The sequence below is a fragment of the Carassius gibelio genome, chromosome B8 (assembly GCF_023724105.1).
Source record: "Carassius gibelio isolate Cgi1373 ecotype wild population from Czech Republic chromosome B8, carGib1.2-hapl.c, whole genome shotgun sequence".
NCBI lineage: Eukaryota > Metazoa > Chordata > Actinopteri > Cypriniformes > Cyprinidae > Carassius > Carassius gibelio.
Genome location: NC_068403.1, coordinates 12002772 through 12028808, shown reverse-complemented (window position 1 = coordinate 12028808; position 26037 = coordinate 12002772). Strand labels below are relative to the sequence as shown.

The 26037-nt window shown below is 36.9% G+C and overlaps 1 protein-coding gene across 3 annotated transcripts in view; it reads left to right on the top strand.

Annotated features, from left to right (window-relative positions):
• nphp4 (nephronophthisis 4) overlaps nt 1–26037 on the top strand; it is a 150488-nt gene that overhangs the window by 56901 nt on the left and 67550 nt on the right. For all 3 annotated transcript variants that reach the window (XM_052563306.1, XM_052563307.1, XM_052563308.1), the window contains 2 exons: nt 6438–6631; nt 11884–11998. In XM_052563306.1, coding sequence (XP_052419266.1) covers nt 6438–6631; nt 11884–11998 — 309 coding nt within the window. The remainder of the gene's footprint in view (nt 1–6437; nt 6632–11883; nt 11999–26037) is intronic.

The following is a 26037-nucleotide window of genomic DNA, read 5'->3' as shown; positions in this document are numbered from 1 at the left end:
CACAAAGCTAAGATGGAAACACAAGTGAAGTGACATTCAGCCAAGTATGGTGACCCATACTCAGAATTTGTGCTCTGCATTTAACCCATCCGAAATGCACACACACACACACTGTGAGACTGTGAGCACACACCCGGAGCAGTGGGCAGCCATTTATGCTGTGGCGCCCGGGGAGCAGTTGGGGGTTCGATGCCTTGCTCAAGGGCACCTAAGTCATGGTATTGAAGGTGGAGAGAGAGCTGTTCATGCACTACCCCCACCCACAATTCCGTCCGGCCCGAGACTAGAACTCACAACCCTTCGAGAGAGGAGAGACCAACCCTCTAACCATTAGGTCACGACTTCCCAAGGTTCAGTTCGTTCAAAAATGTAAATTTTGTTGTCATTTAAAGGGTTACTCCACCCCAAAATGAAAATTTTGTCATTAATCACTTGTCGTTCCAAACCCATAAAAGCTCCATTCATCTTCAGAACACAATTTAAGATATTTTGGATTTGTGGCATGGATAACACAGAAGAGCACATGCAGCAAGGTGATATGGAGTGACACAGAGGAGATGGTTGACAAAGAAATGATTGAATAACCCAGATTGCACGTCTGATGGCAGATGAAGTATTATGACGACAACTTTTCATAACTTTTATGGACCTTGACACTGTTATTTACTTGGCAGTCTATGGGACAGTCTCAAGCCTCCTGGTTCTCATCCAGAGTATCTTAAATTGTATTCCGAAGACGAACTGACCTTTTACGGGTTCAGAACGACATGGGGGGGGGAGTGATTTATGACAACATTTTCATTTTGGGGTGGAGTAGCCCTTTAACCTGTTTGATTCTCTTTGTATAAAAATCAGTGGATAACAACTTAAATTGCAGTGTGTCTCTAATGCAGACCTACAGCTGTATCGTGTCTTTAGAAAACTATATTTACTATAGTTAAATATATCTTCTGGTAACCATTAATTTTCTTGTATGCAAAAAGAGCAGCTTGAACATATTGCTAAACTTCTACTTTTGTGTTTCACGGAAGAGAGAAAGTCATAGTGTTTTGGAGCAACATAACAGTGTGTAAATGATGACCGAATGTTAATTTCTGTATAACCTTAGCTTTGTGCGTAGACGCCCACAGGGGTGATAGCGTTCCGGCACCACGCCGGATTTCCGGCGTAGGCTACTGTGGCTGCGAAAAAAAAAAAAAAAAAAAATCAGGTTGGTTATATTGGTCTACGGCGGCGTTTTAGTGCCATGTTAAAAAAATAATAAAAATAATAATAATGATAAAAAAGATTGTCTAATGTTTATTTGATGTCTGTTTTTAAAAGCACGGAAGAGAATATGTGCTGTTATGTTAGACATCGTTTCAGCTATTAAAATAGTTCCGTTTTGTATGTATGGCAAAATGATTTCGTTTCTGTTTTTATTAATTAAGTTGTAATGGGAAGATTTTTTATTAGTCAGATATACATAAGGTATAGGCGCATATCCAATGGTTTGTGCGGAGAGTGGAAGCTTGCACAATGCAATACAGAGTCGTCACTTGCACTTTTTTTTATCCAGTAGAAACGAATTATCCTCAAAACAATACATGCCTTACCAACATCAAATACATAGATGGGGAGATTTAAATTATTGCTTAACGAAATAAAAAAAAATCAAACCAAAAACTCTTTCATTATATCTGTAAAGATGCATTTCTCGCGTCAAAGTGGAGATTTCTATTAAGGATCTTGTCACTGATTTAGAATACACTAGTTTATTCATAAATAATTCAAATATCCCCTTACCCTCCGACACATTCATTGTTATTTACAAGGAATACAAGTTGATGTAGACTAATATAAATTTAAAATACATCGTTTTAATAAATACAAATCAGCAAAACTGTTTCAAGTGATAGGCATTATTCAATTAAAAGTATCAATGAATAAAACATTATGTTGACCAGGTGGATTATTCATTGAAATCATGGAGAATGACATTTAGTTTTATTTTCATCATGAATGACAGCGCACCGTGTATTTACAGACAAACAAAATCTGCAGACGTCTCTTTACTGCGGAAGTGAACTTAATAAAACAGAAACGAAATCAATGTGTCATACATACAAAACGGAACTGTTTTAATAGCTGAAACTATATCTAAACGTTTTGCTATGTTCTGTCTATGCAAACAGAACAGCAGTAGGCTACATAGGCTAATAAATCAAGTGCGTCATCGTCACAACCATAGCCTTGTTTCCGCACGGAATAAAGTATTTTATTCTCGGAACATTTCGACTTTATTCTCCGACTTTATTTTTATTATTAATATTATTATTATTTTTTGCAGAGGTTAGATATTTCGACTTTATTCTCTGAATATTCCGACTTTAATCTCGGAGTTTCGACTTTATCTCGGAAACTTAGATTTTTTTTTATTAAATATATATTTTTTTTTTTACATGGCACTATATGTCGTCGTACTGATCTGTCATTTAGATGTGAGATGCGCAGGTCAGAGAGCAGCTTTAACGCTCAACGACTCATGAGCCAATCAGAAGTAGTTAAGGGGCGGGCCTCGTGTCTTTGTCAAATAGATTGATACAGGTTAAGGCAATGCTCCATGCGCGAAGGTGTTTGCAATTGTGTCTCATATTTCTCAACTCCAAACGTAAGTAATGGCACTTACTGACCTGTCTTGGTATGACTGTAGCATCTGCAGCATTTACTTCCAGTGATTGTACTAAGATGGGCTAATAAGGTCAATGTAGGCACTGAACATATTGAGAAGAAAATGCTGTGTTTTCTTGAATAATACTGAGGGCATAATGCAAATATGAAAATATCTAAAAAAGAGCCACTTGTCAATAATGATGATCAGGGTTATACATACTTAGGCTGTTTATATATTTGGGCCCAGGGGCCAACAAGTTGTGTTAAAAGTGCGTCGCATACATAATACCCTCTCGGGGGGCAAGGAAAAAAAGTTCAGGCTCAGGAATTTTTTTCACTATCAGCCCTGCGCCCAATGGCATTTTACAGAAAAACATTTAGTCTCAATGTATTTGTCACACAAAATTTACCCCACAAATCATTTACATCTATTTCACTCACAAGAACCGATCAGACTCGTGGAAATGCACAGATCTGACCTATTAAGCTGTGCACCGGGCACAAAATTGCATTACATCCACTTAAAGGAAGGATTCAGAGGTACTCTGACGGTCGCTGCAGTAGCTGGATGATTCACAGTGTAAAGTGGGATACGCGTGGACTACTTCTTGTAGGCCCTGAATATAAAACACTGCACAAAATTGATATGCTAATTGGAGGAGCGGTGAGTGGGAGGCCTGAGCAGATAGATGTGACTCTCACCCTGAGGAGAAGTGAGAGAGAAAAGCTGTTAGTCCCATACCTTCTTTTACTGATCCTCTGTAATGCTGCAATTAATAACATCTGACTGCTGCTGCCACATCGTCTCAGAGGCGATGCATCTTCCAAACACCAGGTGTCTGCCAAGAGTCGCCACACAATGGCAGCAGGCTGTCGTTTAATTGATGTGTTATTGTAAACATGTCTGGACATTGACTTACAGAGACAGCTGCTGGACTCGGAGTTGCACCCTTAATATTAAGCAACTGATGACTGGGGTTCAAGTACCTGTGATGGATTGTTATGTAACACGAAGGAACACTGAATCAGTGCTGGGGACAACTGACTGAAACTACTTTACTTTTCTAACTATTGTTATAACCCTGTGCTTCCTTTTCTCGCCTGCTGGTGGCGGGATGACTTGGGAGGGTGTGGAGGATTGCACACCCCTGTCGAATAATCTCCTCTAATTGTGGATAGGATAAAGATGGGACTGATCCTCTCAGTGTCACTTTCGCTTTTCTGTACAGTGAGAATAGTTCATAAATAGTTCAGTTTTTAAAACGGTGTCACTATTTCTGTAATAAGTGTAATATGATTATTTTCAGTTTGATTGACAGGCGGCCTGGCCAATCATAATGCAGAATCTGCCATTGTTAATGTCAGTGAACTTGAACAAAAAATGGTTTGCACTGATGTCTTTCTGTGGTTGAAACAAGGTACCTTCTGATACCTTCATGTTTGTGAAGGGTCAGTTAAATTGATGGTTCACCCACAAATGAAAATTGTCAATAATTACACACCCTAATGTCGTTCCAAACTCCATTCATCTTCGGAACACAAATTAAGATATTTTTAATGAATATCGAGAGCTCTCTGACCCTCCCATAGACAACGATGTAATTAACCTGATAAAGGTCCAGAAAAAATATCAAGGGCATCATTAAAATAGTCCATGTTACATCTGGGGTTCAGCTGTAACTTAACAAAGCGACAAGAATACTTTTTACTTTTTGTGCACAAAGAAGAACTTTTTGTACGTGATGCAGCTGACACAGAACAGCATATGTGGTTTATGTTCAGTAGATACTCTCCAAAATGGCTTCAGGGTGATGCAGAGGAAACAAATTGTTGAATTAAAGTAGCTTCAGAAAGTTACGATTGAACAACTAATGTCATGTGATTATGGATTATTTTAACAATGTCCTGTTTCTGGACCTTGACCTGAGAGCTCTCAGAATTCATCAAAAATATCTTAATTTGTAATTTGTAATTAATGACAGAATTTTCATTTTTGGGAGAACTAACCCTTTCTAAAGCCCATTCATGGTTCATTCATGGAACTTATTCATGAACTGGTAGAAAAAAATATTCAGATTTCGTGTAATTATATATTTTTTTTGCATAAATGTATACTGAGCCTGATTTCTCTCAAGGTTTTTTCTCCATTCTGTCACCGATGGAGTTTTGGTTCCTTGCCACTGTCGCCTCTAGCTTGCTTAGTTGGGGACCCTTCATTTACAGCGATATCATTGACTTGATTGCAAATGATTGCTAAGATACTATTTAAACTGAACAGAGATGATGACATCACTGAATTCAGTCATGAACTGCCTTTAACTGTCACTTTGCATTATTGACACACTGTTTCCCTAATTAATGTTGTTCAGTTGCTTTGAAACAATCTTTTTTGTTTAAAGCGCTATATAAATAAAGGTGACTTGACTTGACATAACACTTTACAGTGATTCCACTTGGTTAATATTAGTTAACTAGTTAACATGAATTTTAAAAAATAAATAAATAAAGCATTTATTAATCTTAGCTGATGTCAGTTGCAATATTTGCTAATGCGTTATTAAAATCAAAAGTAAAAATCAAAAATATTAACTACGCTTAATTTCTACTGTCCACCTTATTCTTCAATGCGGAAGTAAGCCTATATGTGCAATATTTCCAGGTCATTAGCCACTATAGGGAAATAAAAAGAAGAATTACAACATGCAGTAAATGGTCAAACTGTTTGCACTGCAAACCAGTGTGTTTGTAAATAAGATAATACATTGAAATAATATGATAAGACACACCAATCTGCAAAATCAAACCGCAAACTAGCTTTTTTGTACAGCTAAAAATAGCTAGAAGCAAATGAGACTTGAAGCAAAACCCATAAAACTTTTTCATTTTTTTAATAATAAAAAAAATATATATTTTAATGCATTGTCCAGTGTTAACTAACGGAACCTTATTGTAAAGTGCTACCATATTTAGTTAAATGTAGATGAATCAAAATAATATCATATTGTTTGGGAAACTACAGCTTCAAAGAATTGTATTATTACTTACTTTAAAACACTGTTTGGGCCTTGTGGTGTGTCTAAACTAGATAAAGCATCAATCATCAATAAAAATGAACTAAAAGTGAAATGCTGCACAAAAATGTCAAATTTATTTAAAATAAAGTTGTGAGGAGCAGGATTTTGGGCCAGTGAGATTTGACATTGGGTGGAGCTACCACGCAGTATAAAAAAAGAAAATAAAATCCATTCAGCCGATGTACTGTTTTCATTATTGTCACTTTATTCCATTTTGTAGTCTCAGACCATATTGCAACATTTAAAAGGCAATTAAATATGTGGAAATGAAATTAATCCCAGTTATTTTCCTCCTGACTCTCTCTGCTCTGAGGCAGTTGGTTTCATTCTCTGTATCTTTTCCCATAAGTTCCACACTCTTTGCTTACCAGAGAAATGCCATTTAGATTCAGTCCTGAGGATAGAATGGATCAATAGAGCTTACATGCCCCTCTCCCTTTCCAGCACAGAGCAGTCGTAACTGGTAACTGTTCAGCTTTCAAACACAATCCACAGATTCCATTCCCATACCTCCTCTGAGGATTAAATGCCCTTAAATTAAGGATTAAAAGAGACCCTGCCAGACTCACTCCAATCTATGGCAAAACATACAGTACATGGAATTCCTCTCACGTGTCTGTGTGCACAAACACATGTTCCTGTAGTTATGCATAAATATCTTTTGATCAGAGTGGCTTTTGAATTTCCTTTCACGTGTGTTTTCCTGATTAGAACAGGGGTGTGGAGGGACGCTCTGTCGTGGTGCAGGAGCGCAGACTGCTGGTTGGGGTTCATAACGGCTGGGGTTGGGTGGAGAAGCCTCATGTGTTGGTGCTGGAATGTGAGGCCGGAGGGAGCGGAGCATCCAGGGCTCATGGAGCCAGTGCAAGCGGCAGCTTCAGACAGACCTCCACGGACAAACTCAGGTGAATACTTGGCGCATCTGGCCTAATAATTTACCATAATTCTGAAAAATGTTGCCACACTTCCATAGACTTTGCTTCCAGTTGCACCTAAATTAGGGTTAGGGTTATATTAATTTCATTGAAATTATTTTTCCAAATATCCTGGCTCTTTAATTATCTATGTTTCTTTTCTGCTGCATTCAACTACAGTGGCCATAATTATACTACTGTCTATACCAGGGGTCTGCAACCTTCAACATCAAAAGAGCCATTTTGGCCCCTTTTCCACTGAATAAAATTCACGTGGAGCCAAAGTGTATTTGATCCTCAAATGAAGATAACACAGCATATAACTAAAGTGTTATATTCAGTTATGTTACAGGTAATCAGGAGTAGCAATCATTTCAGAAGTAAGGGGATTGAAATGTCAAATGTAGTATTGATAATAGGCCTAATAATATTCATGTAAGTCTAACAGATTTTTCAATTTTTCATGTTCGCTACCCCTGATCTAGATATTGTTTGAAAGTGTTTTGATTCTTTATTGTTCGTTCACACTTTACATTAGGGCTTCATTAGTTAACATGAGATAAATCATCAGTTAACATAAACAATGAAAAATTCTCCCTGAACATTCATAAATCTTAGGTTTTACAATATTTAATAACACGTTGTAAAGATTAAAAGTTGCAACTGTGTTATTTAATGGGCTAACATGAACTAAGACTTGTATTTTTTAACAAAGATATATAACTTCTGTAGCAAATGTAGCTATAGCTCATTATGAATGTTAATGTTAACATTCTAAGATTACTAAAAGTAATGCTAAGATTACTTTGTTTTGTTAGTATGTAGGCTATGTATGTATGTGAAGTATGTTTTTTTTTTTTTTTTTTTTTTTTTGAGGTCCCCTCGAAAACGAGATGTTACATCTCAAGGGGTTTTCCTCTTCACAATAAAAATTTACAATTACCTAAGATGAGGTCTTATTGTAAAGTGATAAATATTGTCTTTATAGTTCTTTTGCACTTAAATCTGTGTTAAACTTTTACCTATATATATTTTTCTGTATTGCATTATTGTATTTAAATATTCAGTTATTTTTGTTATAAGAAAAAAAGTTGTTGACCCTGTTAATACTGTATTATGAACAAATTTTATACCAAATTTCAATAGCATGATAATACCGTATACCGTGATAAAAGCATTAGCAATTAATCGGAACAGGAAAATTTGATACCGGCATATCCCTAGTCAGTTACCACTATATAATTAATATAAAAGACATAAAAAATATGGTTGGGGCCGATAGATGATGCCAATCGTCCATCGCCGATGGCTGATAGACTTCTGTTGTTTTTCTTACATCATGTCCCCCTTGTTCCTCGCACTTATACATCGAGCGGCCGTACTTACCAGACATTTTACAAGATTATATGTTTGTCAGTGGTGCTGAGGATCTGCAAATCATTCGCCATCGTCCTCAGTCAGGTCAGTTAGCTTGTTATTCAGCTTAGCTACAGCCATAGGGATTTCCTGGCGTCAAAAGTTACTTTTATCATATGAGTACATTTTGAACTTTCTGTACGAGAGAGCCCTTTTAATTTAAATTTAGATTTATTCACATTGGTCCTTGAAAACCTCTGAACACACTTGCCTGAGAAAAAGTGCATTGGGAGGTTTTATTAAAAGTCGGGGGGGACAACTCCTTCACGTATTGTACACCCTTGCAGGGAGCCACCGCAGAGGTATGAAAAAGTCAATTATCTTTTGTTCTATACAAAAGACAATTGATTGATCTATGACTCCTTGGCTGTACTGGTTGTTTTGATACAATTATTTCACACCATTATTGATTAAAAAAATGTATAATGTTCATGCTGATACAATGTGGGTCCATCAGGCTCTAAAACTGGAAAAAGTGGTTTGCACATAATATTTTGTCACATTCTAAGTTTTCTGAAGCCATAGCTTTGTTTGGGGAACAGATTTAAATTGTTAAATAAAAAAAATATATATTTATATCATTTAATTTAAATATATTTAATTTAACAAAAACAATAAATGTAACAAAAAAATCAAGATATTTTTATTTAATTGAAATTTTTAAATATCTTACTCTCACATCTAATTTGCACATGCACATTTTCAAAATTAGCTTTTCAAGACTCATCATGAAGACTGCATGTATTTGATCAAGCATTTAGAAGTATTACATTAATAAATAAATATTAATAAACTTTGGTGAATATTGAGCAGCCATTGGACCAGTCTTCAGTGTCACATGATCTTTCAGAAATCATTCTAATATGCTGATCTGGTGCTCAAGAAACATTTTGTATTATTATTAATGTTGAAAACCACTCAATGTTTTTGTGGAATAAATGTTTTTTCCAGGATTCTTTTATGTTCAAGTAAAGTTCAAACAGCCAGCATTTATTTTACATAGAAATGTTTTGTAATTTTATAAATGTCTACTACCCCTGTACAGAAAAGAAAAAACAAAAAAACAATGCAAACCCCAAACTTTTGAGTGGTAATATATGCAGACATCTTGAATTTCACTATAAGCCACACATAAAGCTGTTTTATTCATAACACTTGAAATATAGTGCTCAAGTCATATGAATTACTGTTATGCTTATTCCTTTTTAGATCTTGTTCTTTTCTTCTTTCTTTGTAAAGAAACACAGCAGCCTTGAGGTTTTTCAAAACATCTTACTTTGTATTCCACCCAAAAACAAAAGCATTTCTGTTGAGCTCAGACTTTTCATTTTTGGGTGAATTATTTCTTTAATCTAAACACTGTCAGAGAGTTCCAGTCTCTCTCACTGGCCTCCTCCAGTTTAGTGCTCCATCTGTCCTGCTTCAGTGACTTGAACTCTCAAAGCCACACAGGTTGTCCTCCCTAGTGCTCACCCAGCAGAGATCCCCTCGTCCTCACCTCACCCCGTTGGTTTTCATCCCAGCTCTTTTTTGAGCACAGTCCTTATCAAATATGGATTTTTAGGTTGATTTACCCTCTTACTCACTGGATGTTAAATATTTTAAAAGCATCTTTTCCAGAAAGTATTACAAAAAGTTCCGCTTTCTAAATTAAGGTTTCTCGCGTCTGCACACTTCGTTTAATTAAAGTGCTGATAAGCCGTCGCTGTACAACGCAAATGAGAAATGAGGGTTTGATTGTTGATGTCTGCTTCACTCCATCTGCTGCAAAAAAGAAAGCCCCTCCCCCCACCGCCACAGAGTCACTGCCATGTGAGGTCTCGCAGAACAAGTCACAAGCACCGTTCCTGTGCGTCGAGAGAAGGAGGTCTATAATTACCCAATGAGAGAAATTAGGTGTCTGAGAGAGTGGAGCATCACATTCTGCCCTTTTAGAGGAGAGAGAAATTGGGTGTAATTATGGAGAGGTTAGCACTAATAACTTATGCTGCACATTCTCAACAACACTTCTGTGATGACGGCAGCGAATGTGTCTATGAGAGCGTGTGAAAACCCGTCAAGAATGATGCAAACGATCTGATGCCGACCTGCCAGTTTCTTGATGAGATGTTGGCATGAAACCCGTGCCTGGAATTTCAACACCTTATAGTAACACAGTCTCCAAAAAACTTTTTTTTTTTTTTTTAGTCCTGTTTCAATTTCACATCTTTGTTCTTTGTCTTCCTGTATGGAAAATGTGAAGTGAACTTCATTTTGAAGTTTTAATATATATATTTTTTGTACCTTGCTGTGCTCATCTAAGATGCTGTGTACTTTTCCTCTGTTGTCTGCTTATGTAATAATCTGCAATCATTTGTTAAAGGCTTTTTTTTTTTTTTTTTTTTTGATTTGGAAGATCTATAACATGATGACTACAGAATGTGTCATAGCAAGAACAAAACGAAAAAAAAAGAAATATAAATGCAATTTGAGCAACTTACCATGTTAGAACGATAATGGTTTCATTCTAATGTTGCACAAGCATTAAACTCAAGAGAGAAACGAACCTTTTTTTAGCTCAAAACTTTAAGTTCCTGCTAAATTGCTGTTCTTTTTCCTTCAGCTCTGTGTGGGTTTTTCAAACCCCATTTGTCAAGTTAATGTGGCAGAGCTGGTTTCTTTCTAGAATTAGATTTTTTTACAAAATTTTTTAATTGCATAAATTACCATTCAAATGTTCAGTTTGTATCATAGACTGTAAAAAAAAATATGGACATAGTGTCCGTGACGTCACCAATAGACTCCTCAATAGCGGTTTTGAAGCCTAAAGTGTGCAGAGTGGGCCGTCGCCATCTTGGCAGCGCGTCACCGCGAGACTCTCCCGGACAATCGAAAATGGGCAAAAAGTCGGGAGCTGATTGCTGAAGCCACACCCACCTAGCGCGACTTCATTGTCAGCAGCGGCAATCCACCTGTCACTCAAGTGGCCACGCCCTTAATTATGCAGAACTTTAAGGCTTAAAATAATTTAAACGGATGAGTTATAAAAAAATTCACCCCCCTCACAGTTGTCATGAAGGGCAAAATTAACAATTAACAACTTAACAATATAACTTAACAAATTAACAATATAGACCAAAATCATTTTTTGAACCAGGCTGTAAACATGTTTTTTTCTGCTGTAAAGTTGGGCATTTTAACATGGGGAGTCTATGGGACTGACTCTTTTCTGCAGCCAGCCTCAAGGAACTGGCCTCGGCCAGTGATGTTCAATTCGATGAATTGCGATGAATTTTAGTCACTTCCTTATTGGCTTCACAAGAGAGAGCGGGAGGTTGCCGCTCGGTTTGTATACAAGTCTCTAATGCTCGTAAAATACTGTTTTCCATTTCAATACTTTTGTTGCTGTAATTCGAATTTTCAGTAGCCAGTTCTGAAATATAATCTGATAATATGGTGCTCAAGAAATATTTTTGTTGAAACCATGATAATAAAAGTATTAACTGATAAAAAAATAACACTAACTCCAAACGTTTTAACTGTATGTATGTGTACACATATATACATCTCAATGATATGTTTCCAGTTAACAGCCGGAAAAATCATGGAATACTTTTTTATTTATTTTTTTCTACAGTATATGTGGGAACCCTATATAGGGCTTTGCAATGCACAATGGGTTTGTCTTTTCCAAACTCATAAAGCAGTGAACTGAGACACTTGTGTTAATGAATGTCACTTGACTAGTTGTGTTTTGGGTCAGTGTGGGTGTGTAGGTTCATTACACAGATTCCATGCCGAGCTGTGATATTTCGGTGATCTCATACTCTTCTTTCTCCCTCTTGCAGTGATGGACTGTCTCTTCGTGGCAGTGTGGAGCTGAAGATGATGAGGGACGTGGCTTTCAGCATCGTCTTCCAGCTCCAGTATGTTTTCTCTTGTCCTCTGGCTGGAGATGGGCAGGTGAGTTATATGCTAATAATGCACCTCTCATCATTCTTTCTCGATTTCACTCAGGTGAATATGAGGAGTGAAAATCTTGTTTAACGCTGCTTTCACTTTTTTTTTTTTTTCAAGCTAGACATTTTGCTTATGAAACCATTCCAAAAATAATTTGGGAGGACCAGACTGTTTCCTTGTGTTTACCTGCAGTCTGCAGGCACAGAATCACTAGCAGCCGTTGAAGTGTGTGGGAAGAAGTTTCCCTTGATTGATCGGCCCACTCTGAAATATAGAGTAGTTTTTTTTTTTCGAAACTCCTGACCCTGACCTTTGTATGTCTGAAAATTTTGGCCAGGATCTTTGGGAGGATATTGTATTAGTCGAGCACACCAAAATATGATTTTTATTTCCTGACCTGCCTCGGAGAAACTGCACTAATGAGTCCTGAGACCCTTGTGTATTATACATTATAAACACATTCATCATCATTTTCATCATCAAAACATTAGAAACCGTAATTGTCAGTAGATATAGTAGTTCAGAACGTTTGAGACCTCCAGTCCAGTGGAGCCCAGGGAACTTCTGTGACAAGATTCAACTACTGTACCCCCAAGTCCACAGGGATGGAGGAGAGTTTGCCTTTTCTGTTTAGAGCTCTTTCTAATTGAGAATGGATCTGAGATAACTCTCTCTGTCACACTCTCACTCTTTCGCTTTCTCCCCTCGGTTATCTCGCTCCTCCTCTCTCTCTTGAGTATTGCCATGTCTGTCATTGCCTCTCCCTGAGGAAATTAAACAGCCATCCTTGACCAGACATACTTAGTAAATAAACATATTGGTGGAGTATGGGAAGAGATCGGGGGGTAAAATGGGAATCTCAGGTTCCAGGCAGCAAGCACAGAAGCTATCCAATCAGGCTTTATTCATCCGCCCATTCTTTGCTCAGGGCTCTGGTTTAATCTTAACACCCTCAGGATTAGCCCCCTCTAATGAAATGACACAAATGTGCCTCTTTAGTCTATCTAAAACTCAGCACACATACGGTTGTCTGAAAACCCAATACGTCTCCAGGGTGCCTGTTTTTCTCTGCCAGGCAACACAGAAGGTTTTTAAAAACACTCGTCTCTACAGTTAAGTCATGAGAGATATTCCGCCAATTACACGTGTGGGCGGAATTGCCATAACGCGCTATGGGACAGGCGCTCTTCATGACCGGCAATATAATTTTCCACCTGCGAGGGTTAAAGTGTTGACAATTAAAGCCTGTCAGAAAACAAGACGCAGTTCCGTAGGCATGTTAAATCCTAAACGCTCGCTATCTGGACTGAAACAGCTAGTTTCTGAAATTCTGGCTTAATTGGAACTGAGAACTCTTCACCATTTCAAATTGTTCACGAAGATGAAATTTCCAAGTAATTATATGCGAGTGCCAAGCTTTTTTTGGAAGCCGAGAATTTCTCGAGCTGTCAAGCTCCTGGTTGAGGAGACAGGCAGAGGTGTTGGACAAGTATCGCCTCACATGATCTGCAGTCTCAAACTGTGCTGAGCTTGAGGTTAAAATAGGAATTCGAGAGCGTGTGTGTGTGTGTGTGTGTGTGTGTAAATTCCTAATGATGTTTGAGATGGCGTTTGTGAGCGAGAGAGGGAAGACAGACATGGAGAGAGAGGGAGACAGACAGAGAGGGATGGAGTAATTGCGTTATAGGTGTATTTATAGAGCGTGTTGAAGGAAGGTGTCTGGAAAGTCATCATAGTGACTAATAAAGGTGCGACGAGACTCGACCTCCTGAAGATAGAATGACCTGCCTTGCAGCGGCGTTAAAGAGAAAGATTTTTCTTTACATTTGAACAGCTAATGGGTTGAGAACATATGCTTTTCTCACCTCTAGTGTGTCCTTGATTGTTTGTAATTACTAGGCAGCAATTCTGATTAGTTCTTAATTAATCTCTGGAATACTTCATTCTGATTAGTCTGCCGTTCCCTTCCGTCATATTTTTATATAATGACTTATATACTGTATATTTGACCATTGTGCCAGGTAACTGTTTTGAGTCTCTTGTAAACTCTCTTGTGGTCTTTCTTCTCGAATATTGAAATAATTTCATCTCAAAATCATATTAAATGTCCATTTATTTGTTTGGCAAGCAACTGTGTAGCAAGCAGGATAATGTAATCTTTCGTCATGTGTCCTTAGCATTATCATTATCACTTCGTCTTTAATAATTAAGTATTTTCATATTTTTTTATTAATAATAATGTCATTTAATTTAATTTTTTTTTTTTTTTTTTTTTTTTTTTTTACTTTTTTTTTATTATGTATTGTCTGAGATCACACTGAACAAAACATGAAATTTAATTTAAAACTAGAAAAAAAAGTAAGGATTATATAAAGGATCTATAAAATGTCAAATATGCAATCTCAGACTCAGTAATTTATATTTCAGATTTATGTATATATACTGTATATAAAAACGTCATAATATATAAATATGAATTTATAAGCTATATTATTTAGTTAGCATGAAAGTTAGATTAGTTTAGAGCTTCTAAATAATTATTTAAATATTTATAATTCATTTACATTTGTCCTCAATGTAATGAAGTATGTGTGTTTATGATAATAACCATAAAACAACCAATTATACAACAAAATTTTAATGCTCCCTCTCCATCCTCTGTGATCTACAGGTGGGATACTTTTCTGCGTGGGTGCACTGTGATTCCCTATTAATCAGTTTATAATGGATCATGATGGCCTTAATGTTGTTTATTTTTCCCTTTCTCCTCGAGTCATAAGACAGGACAGATCATGCATTTACTTTTTCACCAGTAGGTGGAGCTGTGTAACTCATAAACCGTCTCAGAAAGAGAGCGGAGTGTACACACTATTGCAATCATACCGTGTTGACCACTATTTACTGCACCCCGTCTCTCTCCAATTGCTCTCATAATATGGTCTGAGAGATTTGCTGAATGGAGCAACATAAAGTCGGCCAGTAATTAACAAATTGACTACAAAACAGACTGCAGTACCTCACTTTCAAAGGACGCTTCCTAGAGCTCCGAAACTCTGTCTGACAGACTCAGACTTAAGTTTGAGGAATTCTGAAGTGACGGTTTCATGCTTGTGTTTTGGTTCTTTTACTCTTTCCTTCGTAGGGTTCAGTGGACCTGTACTCACATCCTTATCAATGTGCCCATGGAGAAAGTGAAGGAATAAAAGAGCTGAAAAAAAAATACCTAGAGGGATGACAGTTAGAAAGACTCTTTGGCAAGTAGAACAAAGTTGGAATGTGTATGTGAGAGGGATATAAACTCAAGCAGCTCTGTGAACCTCTTCCCATGCAGCTGCATAGGGAGACTGAGGGCCGAAACCACAGTTGCGTATTGATATTTCAAAACCCTGAACCTCCCACAGTGCATCTTAACCAGCTGCAAAATGTGCTGAAAGTGCCCTGCGCCTCGAGCATTTAAATGAAGTTATTGTCATTGTTTTCTTTGCAGAAGATACATGCAGGTTGTGGCATCCTTCACAAACTGCCAGTCAAAACCAGCCTGCATTGTGATGTGTAAAATAGCATTTTTGGAGATGTTTGTGTTATTTTATTATATTCTCATACTGAACTTTTACTGAAACAAATGCTAAAACAGCGTTGACATGTAGCATGTGCAGATAGACAGCGCTATCAGAGGAATCAGTTCAATCAGTCAATTCCCACTGCGGAACTTTGGTGTAGTGTACTTCAGATGAGAGAGAGAGAGAGAGATGAACTGCTCACTTGGCATGATCCGGTTTGACTCAGCACAAAGAGACTTGTAGTACTAAATCTCTAGCACAGAGAATCTCAATCACCCAAACCTCTGACCTAAAAACACCATCTCTATAATCTTTCTTTTTTCTGCATTACATTGATCACATTTTTCAGTCCTTTAGTAACCTATATATACAAATTCCTTTCTAAAAATCCTCATCAAGATCAGCTGATTGACACAAGAGGTAGTAGTTTCATTAAGAGCCGACTTGGGCTGTAACCATAGTGACATTTCTGACTGATGATTGAATAGTTGTCAATTAATTAATTAAAGCTATTTCATTTGTACATGTTTCAACATTTCTTAATTTTAACTATAAATTTTTTTTTTCTAATTATTTGATACTTTTTTATGGAACCCAGTCAAACATTATATTACATTACATTACATTGTGTTAATGTTTCATTTATATAGCGCCTTTCCCAGACTCAGTGATGCTTTACAAAAGCAGTAATATAACAGACAGACATTTTACAATTAATTCAGACAGAATTAATTCAATTAAGAGGACAGTAGACCAGTCCAGAAACAAAAGCGATTGCAGTTGCATATCATGATGCAGTCGAGTACAAAACAGAGCCACATAGCATAGAAATGAGTAAACTTTGGATATTATAAAAAAACGGACAAACATACTGCAAAGAGCAGTAAATGCAAGACACATACAGTACACGTAACAAAAATACTTCAAGAAAGCATTACAACTGGTAGTACAGGAGTTGAAAAGTTTTTAAAGAAACCTAATTATGACTGGTAGTATGGGTAAACAAGTAGGCTTTAAGTTCAGAGAGTGAGGTTATTGTCCTTAGTGCCAGTAGTAGACAGTTCCATAGTTTAGAAGCAATGACAGAAAATGACCTGCCGTCCACTGAAGAAAGACAAAATCTTGGTACAGTAAGAAGATGAAACCCTGAAGATCAAAGTGATTGAGATGGAATGTAAGGAGAATGTTAGGAGAAAGTAAGTCAGAAAGGTAACAAGGAGCATAGCCATGAGTGATTTAAGGGTACGCAGAAGAATTTTGTAAATAAAGCGAGATGACACCGGTAGCCGGTGGATGTTGAATAAGATGGGTGATATGAGCACATTAAGGGCCCTATCTTGCACCCAGCGCAATTGACTTTGTACACCGACGCATGTGTCATTCCTATTTTGCACCTGCGCAAAGCGCGCTTTTCCCTCCACAGAAGCACGTCGCTAAACTAGTGAATGAACTTGCGCTCCCTGGGCGGTTCAGCGCAAAAAAGGAGGCGTGTTCCGGCGCAAACAATCCCTGGTGCTATTTTGCTGTTCCATTAAACAATTGCGCCACTGACCAGAAAAAACCTAGTCTAAAGTCAGTGGCGCGTTGCGCGTTGTTCATTATGCTATTTTAAGGGCGCATGCTTGACCATAATGTATAGCGTGCACAACGCGCGTACACTTTGCTCATGTAATCTACACAGATGCAACAGTTATTTTTGCAAATCATAAATTGTTACACTTAAAAAAATATTAACACGTGAGATGACGGAAATCATTGTGGTGTGCCACGAAGATGTGAAAAAATAGGCATAAATCTAGCTTACAAATTATTCAGGCTAATTGTAGTAATTAAGGATCAGACCTGTTTGAGGTCATATATGTATATAAGGACATCTGACAAATTGGTTTGTCCGTCAAGAACCAGGAAAAAAAAATAGATGAAACAATTGTGGCTATTTCCTCCTAAGCCTGTTTAACCGACGCTATTTTGGGTGGGTTTCTCCCATCCCCATACAACACAACTTCTCTGTCTTTCACTGCTCTTACAAGAACATCAGTCTCCTCGGCTGTGAACCGCTCCTGGCGTGCGCCTGGTAAATACGCCATAATAATAGCAATCCATAATGGAACTTGCGCACCTGCTCTTAAAGGGAATGTTGGATGACGCTCTGATTGGTTTATTTCACCTTACGCCCAAACCACACCTATGAATAATGAAGCTACTTCAGACCAACCCATTTTAGATTTGCGCCGGGCGCAAGAGCCATTTATCCCGCCGGGAAAATAGCAACAGCGCCGAGACCCGCCCACAAACTTACTTGCGCTTCGCGCTTTGACACTTGCGTTTCAGATCGTTAAAATAGGGCCCTAAGTGTGGGTTAATATTCTTGCTGCAGAATTTTTGAATTTATTGTAAGCAGAAAGAAACAATCGTCAAAAACACTTTATATGCTTAATTATCTGTAATTGTAAATGCATTGTTGTTAGTGATTGTGGGTTTTCATTTTTCAAGGACTTAAGAAAGAATAATCCAATACAGAAAGTTCAAAATTAGTTTCTGGAATTGTATTTTTAATTGTACCATATGTAAAGTAAAGGTACTGTATTGTCACTGTAAACTTGCTATTCAATTATAGAAGGTATATACTTTAAAATAACTATTTGGCCATTACATGATACATATATTTTCAAATAATATATGCATCACACTGAATGTTTAACCTTTTTTTCATGTAGCCTTAAAAAAATAGTTGCCTGCTGATATTGAAATACAATATATGTGACCCTGGACCACAAAACCAGTCATAAGTCACTGGGGTATATTTGTTGCAATAACCAAAAATACATTGTATGGGTCAAAATTATAGATTTTTCTTTTATGACAAAAATCATTAGGATATTAAGCAAAGATCATGTTCCATGAAGACTACTGTAAATATATTAAAACAAAATTTTTGATTAGTAATATGCATAGCTAAGAACTTCATTTGGACAACTTTAAAGGTGATTTTCACAGTATTTAGATTTTTTTTGCACCCTCAGTTTCCAAATATTCAAATAGTTGTATCTTGGACATATTGTCATGTCCCAACAAACCATACATCAATGAAAAGGTTATTCATTCAGCTTTCAGATGATTTGTAAATCTCAGTTTCGAAAAATTGACCCTTTTGACCCTTATTTTGTGGTCCGTGGTCACATATATACATCTTCATGACTAGATAGTCACAGGTGAGTTTCTATTTAATATACATGTTAGGCTTCTCTATAGATGTGAGTCACTCAACCAGAGGTAACTGTTAATCCTGTCAGATCGTCCATCCTTTGAGTGAGCATCAGGTTAGCCTGTCTGGTTTCGTCCGTTAAAGTTATCCTTTTCAAATAACAATTTCGGCCCTAGACAGTGAGTGACCTTACATATGCAGGTAAAAAATATTTTTTCCAGTCATAAAAAAAAAATCTTTCTGCCTCCACCTAAGCTCCGCCTACAGAAAATATCCAAATTTTTACTAACAGAAAAGGGGTCTATAATCCACAAACTTATGTAGATTTAAAATAAAAATATAAATAAATACAAAATAAATAAATGACATTTATTTTTTGTTCATTATATTATAAATGTTATAAAAATATATCTACAAACCTATAATAAGGACTAAATAAATAAATGTGATATTTGACAATAATATAACTTTATACCCAAGACGTGCTCTAAGGATAGTTTGGTCTGTTTAAGATTGCTTAAATATATACAGTTTATTAAATTTCTTTATTCTCTTATTATAGGCAATATGTGATTTATAAGAATTTAATATGCACGTTGATTGCTCTTATCTCTAATAATGATGGTCAGGTGATAACATAGTAATCGTGACAGCCTCAGCGCTGCTTTTGTCTCAGTCATTACCATAAACTCTTCTATTCTGCTCTCTATCTTTTTCTTTGCTCTGTCTGTCATTCTCCGCTTGAGTTGCAGCTGTACAAGACTGACAACTGATCCCCTGCACAGATAGCTGGTCTGTCAACACCAATTTTGCGACGAGGCAGCTCGAACAAGACCCATGTTCAGCCTGAAATGCTGCTTTTAACATTTCTAGATGAGCTTCTGTCAGTTTAGCCACGCTAATGTAATAAAGCGTTGCGTGATGCTGAGGGACAGGCCAGCTTTCCGGGCGATGTGGGGTTTTGTTGCCGGTCCTCTGCTAGCTGTGACTCATGGATAATGGAGAACGAGCCAGACACTGAGACTTTCCCGTTCCTGTCCCGCGGCCAGTAGATAATTTGTGTTACAGCAGCTTTCATGCGAAGACACTGATGCTGGTGTGAAAAGGGGCTTCTCCTCTGAGGCCTGGAGGAAGGGTGAGCAGAGTCGTCATGTAATTGTATTTGTAGTAACGAATGCAATGGCAACGGGTCCTGACATGCTCATGGACACACTAACGGTTTCCACTGCAACCCTGAGCTAATGATGCCCCATCCTATCTGGTGACCTGCAGCGGGCAGAAAGATTAATAATGAATTATAATTGAAACATTCAACTGTTCCTCACACAAAGCTATCGTTAGGCTCCAAAAAAAATGATATAGCACAAGTAATTTAAACTCATTTTAATTTTACTCCTTTAGTCGGTCCCTCCAGTTCTTCATTATTTGATCACACAGAATGTAGCTTTTTTGCAATCCTGCATGTTTCACCATTTAACATGAAATAATAATCACACAAAGGGCAGTCCAACTTGATGTTATTGACATTTTACTGTAATAAATATGCATGCATGAAGGAGAAATTAAAGCATAGGATGGTCTTTATGTTAAAAAGAGTCATATACACATAAACAGTCAGTTTTGTTTCATTAATCAGAAGTAGTTAAAGGTTCATGAAAGCCCCAGTATATTAGATCTGTGCATTACTTCAGAAAGTGTCAGTATACTTGCTGTCTGTGTCTTTAATGTTAATCAAACCACAAATGAAAAAGGAGAATTATTCTTTCATTTGTTTCACCACAAAATCAGTCATTTTGATAGCAAAAAAGCTAATCTTGGTGGAACTATTTAGTGCTTTGTTGTTTTGTAAGCTTAACATACTGTTGTTTGGACAGGAGCTTGTGAAAAACCATGGAAAACAAAGCAGTATGCATTAGTGCATAAGAATATGAATCAGATTGCATAAAATAGTTGCACAATGACTGCATTTTAATCACGGTCCAAACATGCATGCTACATGTAGCATGTGCAGTTTTTGATGTAAATTGGATTGTATAATATCAACATTTAAAGCAAAAAGAATGGTCAGACTTTAGCTTTGAAATATTATGCTACATAAAACATATCTGCACAAAACAAAAACAGCAGACAGACTGAATGAGAACGGAGATTCACTCTCGGACAGCTGGAGGCACTTATGGAACATAATATGCAATAATATGCATTATATGGAGGTAAGATGAAAAGAATAAACCATCTCATATTTCCGAAGACAGTCAGTTCCCCTCAGCACTACATTCATACAAACCCCTCACCCTCAGTTCAGTATGAAGGATTTTCTTTCAATATTTTGCTCATGTTGAAGTGTGTTTGCCTGTACAGTATTTTGTCCTCTTTGTAATCAATGTCGCTGTAATTTACAGTTGATTTATTTGCCCAGTTAAATAATTAGTTATTACTAGTTTTAAAAGTTTGCCAGTCATTAGTCTATGCAGTTAAATGGAATATATCAATTCATGACAATGTCTACATTGCTTAGCCATTTGTTTGCCAGTTAAAAAAAAAAAAAATTGCAAAATTGTGTATAATTTAAACAGGTTTAAAGTTTGAACCAGTATATTGCCAAGCACCAGTATGTATAAATGTCTGAACTATCTGAAGACTCTCTAAAACAACACTGTAGGAAGTGTGAAGTGCTTAGTCAGATTAGCCTTCAATGGAGTTCTTACCATAAGGCATGAGGACCTACAAAAATCATGCCGTGAGCTCACCTGGGGAGTTTTGCAGGGATAACGATCCATCTCTGATTTGACAGCCATTTTCACCATTTCGTTAGCAGTGGAGCGCCGCGGAGGAGGATAGGCAGACTGAGTAAATTTTTTTTTTTGATTTAGCATGGAAAAAGAGCACGTAACCGAACAAAGCACTTCAAAATCAAATAGACCGCAGCGACCATGTGGGCTGCAGCATGCCGGGGGGCGGACACAACAGTTTTCAAAAGAACAGCTCTTTGACAGCATCTGAGAATTCATGTTGATACGTGTGGAATACATTTTCAAACAGCGCCATGGTGTAAATGAAATGCAATGTGTCCTGCTGCAGAGGAAAGTAAGGTGACCAGTGACATGCTGCAGGTCAAGGAGGTTCTAGGTATGATACCTAGTAAAAGTGGTTTTGCTAATATTCCCATTCATCTCTGTGGAAGTTGCTTGACTAGCCTGAGACCTTGTGGAAGTAGGCAGTTTTGTAGGTGTTTTTTTTTTTTTTCCAGACTTTTCACTATAGTGAATTATTCAGTCACTTTCAGAGAACTTTTTTTTTTTTTTATCCAAATCTAAGGTTAATGTCCTGTATAAATATAGCTAAAACCAATTTAAAAAAAATTAATTAATTAATTAATGTTATTTTTAAATCAAGTATTTTTATTCAAATGTATTACTTTTTAAATGTTTATTAATGTTTAGTACTATTTAAATTAAAGTAAAACATATCATGTAAACAGAAACACGTTTTCTCTGCCAAATTTTGTCATTCCGGCATCTACCAGCTAGGCAGTGCTAATCGTTCAAACCTTGCACCCTTGCTGTGGGTAAGTTAATGTTCCATATCACACAATTCTACATTAAGAGCTTAACCAACACTCTTAAGAGCACTGAAGCTATTGGAGAAGAAATCGATGGAGCTCTACAATTGATTTGCCACTAACATTCAGCTCTTTTACAACAGCACTGCTACATGCTTTGGTAAGAAGCATGATTTATTTTTGCAGCTAAACCTCGCTGATTAAATTTCAGCCTCCATGTTTCGTCTAGGAAGACACTTCTTCTGTTAGTCAGTGTAACTTGCGTGAAACTCTGTCTAAGAGCTTGATGAAGGTATTACTCCTTCATTTTGCATTGAGTAAATTGTGGCCATCTTTCTGCTCACATGGCGTATAAATTATGCAATGCCGTTGCACAGCCCATATCAACTTAGATGCTCCTTCACATCTGTGGCACAACACAAACAACAGCATTTCTGCATTTTTAAAGGGTTGATGATGTTGTTTTAATTGGGATCAAGTATTGCGCATTTTTTATGTTCTTCATGCATAATTTTTATTTTTTTTTCTCTGTCTACGATGTTGATTCAGTTCCTGGTTAAGGCCTGATTTCCTACAGGCTGTCTGGCTGCACTCCCTCAGTCGTGTGATAAAAAGATGATTGTGGAGCAGTAATGCTTATTTATACGTTTTTCTTTTATTTGTATTTCCCCATTCTGTCGGAAATGTCACACAAATGTTAATTAAATGTTAATCAAACATCACACAGTAAGAGAGCCCATGTCTTCGCCATTGTGCTGCTATATTTAGCAGTAGAGACAGGGTCGGTCTACGGCAGGGTCTGATGCCTTCGCTCCAGGGGTTTGCATGGGAGAGCAGGAAAAGGAGAAACAATGGTCGACTAATTAGTATGAATGTCAATTTCTCAAACTGAGAAGTTCATAAATCTCCTGGCCAGCCTGCTGGGAGTTCACCCTGTCACACTGAGCCTTACTTTCCAGACCTCTCCTGTGCATCTGCCTGCATTGATCCCATCACATGCCGTACTTCTGAGTGTGTGGGAGCATGAACAAGGCTCTCCTGGGAAGTACTCTAAAGTGAAAAGTAAATCAAGGTAAGCTGAAGCAGTGGTATTCAAGTGCTTTTGCTTCAGAATTTTATCAGTCAGGACCTTCAGGACTTAAGTTGGCAAAACAGCATGGTACCCGAATCATACAACAGTAAACAAAATGTCATTAAAATAGAGATAAAAAGATGTAATATGTAGAAGTAATAATCAACCCCTGGTTATACAGACAAAAATGTAAATCTCAACTGAAATAAACTTAAAATATATCAATGCCTTTGTTTTGTCTCAAGTGGCACACCAGCTATGTTTTTGAAAGTTTACACCAGTAAACTTTGTATAGATTATATAAACCGAATACACCATAAAACACATTTTTGTTTGTTTTGTTCACTTTTATTTTAAACTTTATCTAGTTTGACATGCAGAATATGTTGGATGTTTTTCTTTCTTTCTTTCTTTCTTTCTTTCTTTCTTTCTTTCTTTCTTTCTTTCTTTCTTTCTTTCTTTCTTTCTTTCTTTCTTTCTTTTATGACTAGTCTCAAAATGTTCAGGAATGTTCCAGAAAGCATTAGAACAATACAGAATATGCCAGAATGTTACAGAAACTTCTAGAATTTTTCCATCCTTGCAAAAGCAACATATCTCAAAACAAGCAAAATTAGTACAAAAAACAAAAGTTCTTAATATTTATCAAAATGTTGATGCTATGTTTAAATAAATAATAAAATAATAATTAGCCCCACACAATTAAAGAAGAACCGTAATTTAAGTGAAATGTCACTTTTGTTATGTACTATTGCTATTGGTACAATTGCTATTATATTCATATCACATTGTTTATATTTAGTATTCATACGTTTCTGTCTTTTGATGTCTGAGTCCAGTTGGCTTGATTGGCGTGAAAGCATTTTTCCGAACTTTTCCGAAGATGTGTCAACACTTTTTCCTTTTGCATTTGGTAATGAAAACAATTCATCCTAATTTCCTTTAGTTAATTGCAGTTGATGACACAGTTTTGTTCAAAGGTTTGGGGTTGGTGAGGTTTTATTTATTTATTTAATCAAGGCTGCATGTATTCACTAAAACAAAATACAGTAAAATTGTGAACTATTTTCACAGTTTAAAATACATTTTCTATTTTAAATTATTTACAAATGTCCTTTATTTCTGTGAAGGCAAAGCAGAATTTTTAGCTGCCTTTACTCTAGTCTTGTGTGTCACGCAATCCTCTATTTGATCTGGTGTTTAAGAAACGTTTTAAATCCGTGTTGACAACAGTTAGCTGCTTTATACTTTTGAGGAAACCATTGTTTTCCAGGATCCATTGATGCATGCAAAGTTTAAAAGAACTGCATAAAAATCTTTGGCAACATTATAAATGTCTTTAATTCCACGTTTGATCAATTTTAGGCATCCTTGATAAAGAATTATCCTTTGGACCAAAGGAGGATCCTTGAAAAGTATTAATTCCTTACAGAACCCAAACTTTTAAACTGCAGTGTAATATACAAACTCTGATTAAATCAAAGCAATCAAATCAAGTATAAAACTACTTATTTCATCCAGAGTTTTGGAAGTTACAACTTCATTTAAATTCAGGAGTGGCTCGCGTAAATTACCTTTTCGTGTGTAATAAATACAGGTGTCACTCCTGAAATTGATACTCGTTTTGATGTCTTGCGGCAGTAAACGAAGCATGAATATCAGCAGAAACCTATTTGATTTCAGCCATTTTTTGTTGGAGAAAATGTAAAGAGAAACATATTTACCCCTGGCAGTTGTTAGCAGACGTGCCAAGGCACATACTCTAGAGTCCCAAAGAGTCACTGAATAACATTTCGGATTGGTTTTAATGAACATTTTATCATTACATGAAAAGTGGACAGCTCTGTTTAGCTGCACCGTAATCAAAGACCAACCAACCAGCATTTAATAGGGTGTCACTCAGTCAAAAACGGTTCTTCTTTTTTTATTTATTTACAACAAAATTTCTTACACTGCCCCCTGATAAGAACATACGACACATTCATCGCCGTCCCTTCTGAGAATTTTTAAACAAAGAGGCGAGACAGTTCTGCGTTAGTGATCCGAGAGTGTGCTGAGCTAAAGACTCGACACAGCATGTGCAGGAAAGGCCTGGCATCATCCTCTCGCCATGACGGCGGCAAGAGCCAACAATACATGGCCTTGTCCCTGCCACCCGCCACATGGTTGAGCCGTCCCTGAGGAATACGCCAGCCAAATGTCTGAGAACACAGTTTCATTCATCAGTATGCTGCTGTCTCTGCCGGCGAGGTGAAAGAGGAGTTTCCTGACTACAACAGTTTCGCTGTATATTCATATCGACTTCAGTGTTAATTCTGAAGTAAAAGGAGGACCGAATGATCTGTCAGACCTAATTGTGTGTGTAGTTGTTTTGCTTTTTGTAGTTCAATATTCTTTGACATAATCGTTCTGTGGTCTTCTCAGCACTTCGGGGCCTCTGTGGCTCTCAAATGTATTATTAGTTTTGGATTTCTGGAATGTTCCATTCCACTCTCTGATGTCCTGTTTTATGAATTATGGATATTCAGCTGTCTGATGGCTGTAAAATTGCCGGCAGCCATCTGTAACAGATGTTTGATCTTTCACCTTGATTGGTTTATGCATTTATCCATTTCTAATGACGAATTCAGTCTTAATATCAGT